The sequence below is a fragment of the Notamacropus eugenii genome, chromosome 5, assembly GCF_028372415.1.
Source record: "Notamacropus eugenii isolate mMacEug1 chromosome 5, mMacEug1.pri_v2, whole genome shotgun sequence".
Lineage (NCBI taxonomy): Eukaryota > Metazoa > Chordata > Mammalia > Diprotodontia > Macropodidae > Notamacropus > Notamacropus eugenii.
Window position 1 is genome coordinate 93,752,317 of NC_092876.1, and position 10,261 is coordinate 93,762,577.

A 10,261-nucleotide genomic window follows, 5' to 3' on the forward strand; every position below is an offset into this window, starting at 1 on the left:
CATGGATCTCTTCTCTTTTCACAGTTTTTCCTATAACACTGTTATTTGTCTTTAAAAATAATTTTTTAACTTTTTTGTGTCTCTTTCTTTACCTCTTATAGAAATTCTTGTTGTACTTGTATCCAGTCTGAATTTTTTTTATGGAGGTATTCCTTGTATGTGTTTTCAAGTCATTGTCTTCTGAACTGTTGTCTTCAACTTTCCTGTCTTCATGACAGCTTTGTAAGTTCAGGTTCTTTTCCTTTTGTTTGCTCACTTTCCCAGACTACTTCTTGAATTTGGATTTTATTTTAGAATTGAGCCCTGGGAAACACTGGCTTGATTTCTTTTCCATCCTACTATCCCAGGCAACCCCAATCTCAGTGTCTGTAGACCTCTTTTTCTACTTTTCTAAGTTGCCCTAGGCTGAAAAAAAATTACTCGTGAATTTTAATTGGCTTTCCTGCTCAGAATTTGGTTTGCTATGTTTTCTGTAGTATATACTTTGGGAGAGGTTTGGAAGTTTGGACAATCCACTCTATCATCTCTCTTCCCCTTATAAATTTTTGTTTCTAAAGCTACAGTGTCTTCCTTTCACATCTGTAATTAGAAAAAATCGTGCAACTACAAAACATATTTATAAATGATATTTATAAACGCTACTATTATTATTTTTATATGAAAATTAATTTTTTTCTCTTTTCATAGGGGTACTAGAAAGAGAAAGTGGAGAGTGCAGTGTAGATTATCATTTCTGCTAGAAACATTGCTCCTATCAGTCGTGCTACCTGTATAAAATGTTTCCTTTAAATTATCATTCATCCATTCAATTAGTGAGTTATTTCCTATTTCACCAAACAATAAGCAACTGCTAGACATTGAAGGATGGCACAGTTTTTAGAGATCAGGGTATATATTCATTACTGAGAAGTTTTATGAAACCAAAATCCTACCTATTACTTTTGTATAAAGAGAAAAAATTTTCCTTTTGTTTCTGCAGAATCTGAGCTATACAAGTTTAAGTGCTACTCCATAAGCCATGATGGAAATTTCCAGCAATTTGACACCTCCATTTTCAAGCTTCCTTCTGACAGGCATCCCAGGACTGGAAGAGGCCCATGCCTGGATCTCCATTCCTTTCTTCTGCCTCTATGCCATTGCCCTTTTGGGAAACAGCATGATCCTGTTTGTCATAATAAGAGAACGGAGCCTCCATGAGCCCATGTACTATTTCCTTTCCATGCTGTCAGCTAGTGACTTGGGCTTGACCATTTCCACAATGTCAACAACACTGAGTGTCCTTTGGTTTGATGCCAGAGAGATCAGCTTAGATGGTTGTATTGTCCAGATGTTTTTCCTTCATGGATTTGCCTTAATGGAATCTGGGGTCCTGGTGGCAATGGCCTTTGATCGTTGTGTGGCCATTTGTGACCCTTTGAGATATACCACCATCCTCACTAATGCCAGGATCACACAATTAGGTGTGGCAATGGTCATCCATATGATACTTTTAATATTGCCCTTGGTTTCATTACTCAAGAAGCTGTCGTTCTGTGGTCCTAATGGTCTTTCTCATTCCTACTGTTACCATCCTGATGTGATTAAATTGTCATGTTCAGATACCAAAGTCAATAGTATGTGTGGATTAGCTGCTCTCATCCTGAGCACAGGGATTGACACACCATGCATTGTGCTCTCCTACATCCTGATCATTCACTCTATCCTCAGTATTGCATCGCGCAAGGAGCAGCAGAAGGTCATCAGTACCTGTGCATCTCACATTGGGGCTGTTGCCATCTTTTATATCCCTCTTATCAGTTTGTCCCTGGTGCATCGCTATGGTCACCTGGCTCCCAAGATGGCACATACAATGATGGCCAACATCTACCTAATGCTTCCACCTGTGCTCAACCCCATAATATACAGTGCAAAAACAGCCCAGCTCCGTAAGGTGGTTGGCAAATTATTCCTTGCAAAGTAGATTCCAGTGTGAATTTGGACCAATGACAGATTAAAATGACAGGTGTGATGTTATTTCAACAAAGAGATTTGGTTAAAATATGGATGAGTCTATGGTTTAAAGTGATGGTTAGACTGTGGGAATTATAGTTCCTGCCTTGTTCAAATGAAATTTAAATAATTGAAAAAGAAATTCTCTACTAATCTGACCAGGTTAAAAAGAATGGGAAGTGCTGGTTGTATTCAAGCCATTTTGTAAAAAAAAAAAAAAAGTTATAATACAGTTTTTTAAACCTTCTTCAGAAGTTACTGAAACAAATGAACTAGGTTTTCTATTTCTGGCTTAAGTATCACAGAATTTTAAGGTATGGCTCCATGAAATTATTATTAAACCATGTTTTCAAGGATAATGATTCAATATTCAAAGAAACGTGATATTAAGATAGAATCAAGAGGCTAATCTCTCTGTGGTTAGTTCTTTTTTCGCATCTAGCTTGTCATTTAACCATCATGTACATATCGCTTTACATCAAGTATCAGTTATGACTGTTTACATTTCTTGTTCCTGAATATTAAGACAGACAATTCACTAATCTATTCTTTCTTCCCTTAGATTAGTTATGTGCTAAAAGTCAGAGCTCTGTCTATCACTTCCAAATCAAGACTGCCTCAGTACATCTTCCCCATCAGCTCAGAAATTCCCAAAGGGTAGGAACTCTACCTAGAAAGAAAGTTCAATAAATGATCTTGGGAATAATTGTGGGCCTTAAACTTCACTTACTCTTTCATGCTGTCCTGGAGGCCAAATCTTTTAAGACCCCATACAAATAATTTTGGCTTCAGCTCCTGGAACTTTCACCCATAGTTACCTTCCAAACTCTCCTAATTATTCAACCCCAATTTGAGACACCAAGAATTCCAGATATTTCTAGTTTTGTAGTATGTTTGGTTCATTGGGTTCAGAAGTCTGCCACAATCAAATCTCATTACCCTGTACTCTCTTTTTACATTTCTTCTGTTTATTTTCATCTTTCACTTCCTTCTTTCCCATCTACCTTATTTCCATAACCTCCAAGATGTGTACTAAAATGTTTTTTTTTTCCTAAGGATTATTCATAAAATAAAAGGTAATATGGATTTGGAAATAATGTTCCTTGGAAAGGTCTATAAAACAACAGGTAAAAGAAATCTACTCATTTCTAATTTAAATAATACATTTATTATGAACTCAATTTTCTTATATAAATAAATGTATTATTGATATTTCTTTAGTTGCATCACTATTACTTCTCAATTAATAATCCCCCACTTGAACTCATGACCATTACAAAGAATTCAGCTACATGAAACAAATCAACATCTTAGCCATGCTTATAGCAAATATGTATTTTGCCATACCTGTAATCCACCATATCTTTGAGCAGATGAGGGAGGTATGATTTACAAAAGAGTCAACTTAAGACAAAGTTACTTATGACATTAATCAGAGTTCTAATATTTCTCACTATTGGTTAGCTAGTGGAGATGCCAGCAACTGTAAATTTATTCTTGAGTATTCTCAATCCCAGGTTCCTCAAACAAACAAAGCAAAAACAGAGAACAATGGACGCATTTTGCTCAGTAGCCCAGATCTGCCATCATGAGGATAAAGAAGAGTTTAGTTTGAAGGCAGAAGATTAGTTTATATAATCCCTAATTAGTTACATAAAATGAGATAATATTTGTAGAAGTAATTACAAGGTCTAAATCTTAAAGTGCTATACAAATATTAGTTAGTATTATGATTCTTTGATCGAATAAAACTTAGAACATAAACACATACTAGAGACATGAATGATCAGGATAGGAAATGGACTGACTATATAAAAAGAATGATAAGTTATGTTTTCCTTGAGGCACTTACCGAAATAGAGGGAAGGCTATCAGAGTTTTGGGAGAATCATCTATCTGCTATATTTAAGTAAAGATAAGTTTAAAGATCACTAAAGTTAAGAAGGCATGGTGGGAGGTTGTGATTAGCATTCATGGAGAGAGTAACCACAAGAGGCATGAAATCTTGGACCTACCACAGTGCCAATCTAAGCCAAGTAGATTCCTTTATATCTGGAATTCTCCATTTGGAGTTTGTGAAATATTTTGATAACTAGATTTAGATGTAATTGGTTTCTTTGTAATTCCAGGCGTTTGATGTATTTTAAAAGATTATGAGTTGTCTGTAGGCTTTACCAAACTGCCCATGGAATCCATGAAATAAAAAATGGTTAAGAACTCTGGCCTTAGGCAAAGAGAGCTTAAAAACCAGGCACTTGTGTGGAGCAGTGGCTAGAGCTTGGAATTTGGAGTTAAGAAGCCTTGAATTCAAATCCTACATCAACCTGGGCGTGCTATTTAGGAACTTTGTGATTCAGTTTTCTTATTTGTAAAATGTATGTTAAAAAACTCATCTAACTCATTGGGTTGTTATGAGAATCTAATTAATGTATATAAAGTGGTCTGAAAACCTTAAAGTGCAAGTATATAAATGATAATTATTATTATTAAAAGTTATATATCTCCCATAACTTGTCATTCTTTGTTTTCTCTGAACCTGCCTTCCCAAAGAGTAATTATTCAGCCTTTTGGAACTTCCAGAGTTGATCCTTAAAATTCATCATCCCCACCAACCCATCTAAAATGACAGGAAGCAATGGGATTTGAGAGTGCTGTCTCAGCAATGTGGTTGGCATATCATTACATCACCGAATTCTATAGGTATTCTTACACCCATGGCAATCTTCATTCAAAAGACAACCAAATAGGGAGCTTAATAGGATATTACAGTGACAATGTATTAGTCAAACATCAGTCTTACAGTCTTCCATCATAAATCAATTCATGTTTGCATATTTCATGGGTGTGGGGGGTAGGGCAAATGTGAACTAAAAATGTGACGTTCTTAATCCCTCTCCTCCCCAACTCAACAAACTCTTTCTCCCTCTCTCTCTCTGTCTCTCTTTCTCTCTCCTTCTCTCTCTGTCTCTCTGTCTCTCTCTGTCTCTGTCTCTGTCTCTCTGTCTCTCTCTCTGTCTCTCTCTCTGTCTCTCTCTGTCTCTCTCTCTCTCTCTCTGTCTCTCTCTCTCTCTCTCTCTCTCTCTCTCTCTCTCTATATATATATATATATATATATATATATATATATATATATATATACATGGATTGCAGGTGAGGCACAATGTATATTTGCTGTCAGACATGGCTACCATGTTGATTTGTTTAATGTAGCTGTATTTCTTTGTAGTGGTCATGGGTTCAACTGGGGAATTATTAACTGGGAAGTGATAGTGATGAAACTAAAGAAATTTCAATAATATATTTACTTATATAAGAAAATTGATGTACTGTTGTGTGTGTGTGTGTGTGTGTCTCTGTGTGTGTGAGAGAGAAAGACAGAGACAGAGGGAGAAAGTTTTGTGGTGAGTTTTGGCCTGAAACAGAGAATATAACAACTTATTCCCTACTACCTTCTTTATAAAGACTATCTTTGGCGACTGTATTGTTAATGTGATATGGGCAGCTGCTATGAATATCTAGCTATCTATCTAGGATCAAACTGCATAGTATAATAAGTACCCTTCATTCAAAACTAACATTTCTAGAAGTCCTGCAGCCTTTCTAGCTCCCTTCTTATCAATGTTACCTACAATTTTCAGCAAAACTTTCTCAAAGCCTCTATTGGTAGAGGGTACATCCTCCCACTGCTGGAAGGGGTCCATACTCCATCCTCCCATCCCTGGGGAGGGCTCCATAGAACCATAGCTGCATAAAACAATATAATAACTGGGAAACATTGGACAACTATTTTAATCACACTGAATCTCATTGTCCCCTTCCCTAAAGGAGATCTGCCCAGATCCCATCCTTGTTACCAGTTGTATGGTCAATGAGATAATCACATAAGAGGCACTGAAATTTTCAGACTCCAGCCTCTAATAGTTGAACTCTTGATCTACTTAGATAGGCAGACACCTTCGGAGGAGTAAATAATCTTACTTTGTTCTAGTCTTCTCAGAAAGGTTTCTGATAATGAGAGCATTAACTCCTATAGCATTCCCTAATCACCCTTCTCACAGGGAGTGGAGAGAATGGGAGGGGAGTAGCTACCCTGGCAACTCCAAGGGCCAATTGAGAAAGGCACAGCTTGTACACTCCTCTAGATTCCCTCAAGTCTTGATGGCCAGAAGTCAAGGCACACACAGCATTCTAGCTTGTGCATTCAACCCTAAGGGTCTCCCCAAGCCTCACAAGTTTCAGAGGTCTCTTCTCTCTCTCAGAGGACTCCTCTCTCTCTTAGAGGTCTTCTCTTCCTCCAAGCCTTGATGGGGATGAGTCAAGGCACACTCAGCTTGTACATTCAACCCTAAGTGTCCCCACTCACTGACCTGTACCCATCTGCTTTATAGGGCCCTTACAATCTACACAGTTAACACGTGGCATTTTCAGTCTACACAGGTGATGCTTTTTAGGGTAACAAAAGATTGTTATAGTCATGGATCCTGGGAAAATGAACTCTAAGAACAAAATCCTTTTTAGATTATAGGGATTTGGAAAATCTTTGTAATTTCAGTCAGTTCATGGGCTGCAGGAATTGTGTTGTCTTTCTGAAATACCTTTCCCAGTACCTTATAACCAACAAAGCTTAAGGTACCACATTAACAAAATCAACAGATCTTGGTGAGGGTCTATTCATTTGATTGAGTACCAGAACTCCAATAACTGAATAATCAAAGTATCTGCTTGACTTTAATGTACCTTTTTACAGTGTTTACAAAAGTCCTTCCTGTCAGCTCTCCTAGCAGTGCACCTGCTCAATGTGTAATGTTTGTCAATGTGCATAACCTGTACCAGAATTATACTAATATCTCCTAAATCTATCTATTAATCAAAACAAAATTGCATAAACCCATTTCTGTACTCTTTTAGACTGAAGTTTGCCTTCTGGGTTATTTTTAATGGTACATGATCTGACTGGCTCCTTATTCTCAATCTAGTTAGAGAAATGGGAATTTGAAGTGAACTCAGGCTTGTGCACTCATTTGCTTATGGTGTTAATGGATACAAGGGATAACGCTGGAACAATAAAATATTTAATTGGAAATGAAACGGCAAAAACAACTGAAAACAATACCAGCACACATTTCACATTGGAGTACAACAATATTCTCTTTTCCCTGTATTACTTTGGAAAGTAAGTTCCTTTAAGAATCTTAGATCTGAATAGTATAGTCATAAACACGGTCATACTTGGAATAAGAGTATTGGACTTTCAGTGCTGAATTCCTCCATGTTTGAAATATCCATATCCCCACATTTCTTGCTTTCCTCATTCCACAATATTTTTAGCCACACCTAGTCTCCATTGAGATCTTATTGTCTTGGTTCTTTTACATATCTAGCCATAGTCCAATAGAAACTGCCATTAATTTTCCAGTGGGAGTTCTCCATAAATCTTCCAGTACAATCTCCTTGTATCATACAAACACATAGCATCCTAAAATTTTGAATTCTTGTTGCCCCAATGAATGTTTACACTTGGAGCATAGAAATTTGGAGAACTATAGTTCTTTTCCTGCTAGTACACTAATTTTTCAGCTTCCATAACAGATTTCATTTTAACGTATTCTCAGTTAAGCCTCAAACATGGGTCCCTTTGGAAAGAAAGAAATTCTCCTACCACTCCACAAAGCTTGGGAGTATTCATACTATATCTATGTCATTGCCTTTTTAAGAAACAGAACAAATATACATTTGCTGCAAAGTAGTTTTGGAGTTCATGATTTCTCACCTGTGAATTGTAAATTAATCTTTTCAATTACATTAAAAGCAGTTGCTGTGAACAGGACTCTGTAATTTCTTTACCCAGAAGAAATACCTTGTCTCTGAAGAAGAATTTTTTTTATTATTTTAGTATTCATTTTTTAAAAATTAATTTATTTATTTTTAGTTTTCAACATTCATTTCCATAAGATTTTGAGTTCCAAATTTTCTCTGCATCCCTCCCCTTCCTCCATCCCAAGACACCGTGCATTCTGATTACCTCTTTCTCCAATCGGCCCTCCTTCTATCACACCCCTCCCTCCCCTTACCCCTTCCCCTCTATTTTATTATAGGGCAAGAAATATTTCTATACCCCATTACCAGTATTTCTTATTTCTCAGTTACATGCAAAAATAATTTTTAACATTCTTTTTTGAAACTTTAAGTTCTGATTTCTCTCCCTTCCTCCCCCCCCCCCACTCATCTCCACAGATAAGGCAAGCAATTCCATATAGGTTATACACATGTAATTATACAAAAGACTTCCATAACAGTCATGTTGTGAAAGATTAACTGTATTTCCCTCCATCCTATCCTGCTCCCTCATTTATTCTATTCTCTCTTTTGACCTTGTCCCTCCCAAGAGTGTTTACTTATAAAAGCTCCCTCCTCTCATTTGCCCTTCCTTCTATCATCATGCCCACCCCACTTCTCCCCTTCTCTCCTACTTTCCTATAGTGTAAGATACATTTTCATACCAAACTGAGTGTGCATGTTATTCCCTCCTTAAGTGAAATGTGATGAGCCTAAGCTTCACTCTTTCCCTCTCACTTATCCCTTTTTCCCCTCCATTGAAAAAGCTTTTTCTTGCCCCCTTTATGAGAGATAATTTGCCCCATTCCATTTCTCTCTTTCTCCTCCCAATATGTTCCTCTCCCACCCCTTAATTATATTTTTAGGTATCTTCTCTTCCTATTCGACTCACCCTGTGCCCTCGGTCTATAGGTAAATAATCTCTCCAAATACCCAAATACAGAGAAAAGTCTCAAGAGTTATAAATATTATCTTTCCATGTAGAAATGTAAACAGTTCAACTTTAATAAGTCCCTTAAGATTTCTCTGTACTGTTTACCTTTTCATGCTTCTCTTGATTTTTGTGTTTGAAAGTCAAATTTTCTATTCAGTTCTGGTCTTTTCATCAAGAATGCTAGAAAGTCCTCTATTTCACTGAATGACCATTTTTTCGCTGAAGTATTATACTCAGTTTTGCTGGGTAGGTGACTCTTGCTTTTAATCCTAACTTCTTTGACTTCTGGAATATCATATTCCTAGCACTATCAATACCTTAATGTAGAAGGTGCTAGATCCTGTGTTATCCTGATTGTATTTCCACAATACTCATATTGTTTCTTTGTGGATGCTTGTAGTATTTTCTCCTTGACCTGGGAACTATGGAATTTGACTATAACATTCCCAGGAGTTTTCCTTTTGGGATCTCTTTCAGGAGGCAATTGGTGGATTCTTTCAATATTTATTTTACCCTCTGGTTCTAGAATCTCAGGGCAGTTTTCCTTGATAATTTCATGAAAAATGATTTCTAGGCTCTTTTTTTGATCATGACTTTCAGGTAGTTCCACAATTTTTAAATTGTCTCTCCAGGTCAGTTGCTTTTCCAACGAAATATTTCACATTGTCTGCTTTTTTTTATTCCTTTTATTTTGTTTTATAGTTTCTTGATTTTTCATAAAATTCATTAGCTTTCATCTGCCCCATTCTAATCTTTAAGGAATTATTTTCTTCAGTGAGGTTTTGGAACCCCTTTTCCATCTGCTAATTCTACTTCTTATGGCATTCTCCTCCTCATTGTTTTTTTGGATCTCTTTTGACATTTGAGTTAGTCTATTTTTTAGTATTATTTTCTTCAGCATTTGGGGAGTTTCCTTTAGCAAACAGTTGACTTGTTTTTCATGATTTTCTTGCATCACTCTCATTTCTCTTCCCAGTTTTTGCTCTACTTCTCTTACTTGACTTTCAAAATTCTTCCATGTCATGAGACCAATTCATATTTTTCTTGGAGGCTTTGTCTTATTTGGATGTTTTGGTCTTCCTTGTCACCAAAGCATGATTCTATAGTCTGTTTCTTTTTCCAGTTTTTGCTCATTTCCCCAGCCATTTACTTAACTTTTGAGTCCTTTGTCAAGGTAGTTCTCTGCTTCCATTGGAGTTGGAGGTCAGCCACTGGGTCTTCCACAATCTGTGGACCTAGAGCTCCAGAAACTGTGAATGTGCCTGCCCCTGCTATTGCTGTGGCTGCTGAGGGTTTCTCCACCCCTCTGCCCTCTGCTGCCCTGGGGCTTTTGCCAGACCACTCCACTGTCCTACACTGGTCCCACAGACTTTTCCCACTGACCTTCCAATTTATCCTCAGAGTTTTGGAGTCATGAAGTCTGGTAACCACCACAAGTGTGAGAGATTTGATCACCCCAAGGTCTGCTCAGGTCCACTCTGTTCACTCCTGGCCACCACTGGA

General features: G+C 37.1%; 1 protein-coding gene across 1 annotated transcript; it reads left to right on the forward strand.

Annotated features, from left to right (window-relative positions):
* The first annotated feature begins 990 nt into the window (after positions 1-990).
* Positions 991-1,960, forward strand: LOC140508815 (olfactory receptor 51F1-like). Its single transcript, XM_072616687.1, has one exon. It carries the CDS (start codon positions 1,019-1,021, stop codon positions 1,958-1,960), a length of 942 nt encoding a protein of 313 aa, XP_072472788.1. The 5' UTR covers positions 991-1,018.
* The last annotated feature ends 8,301 nt before the right edge of the window (positions 1,961-10,261 follow it).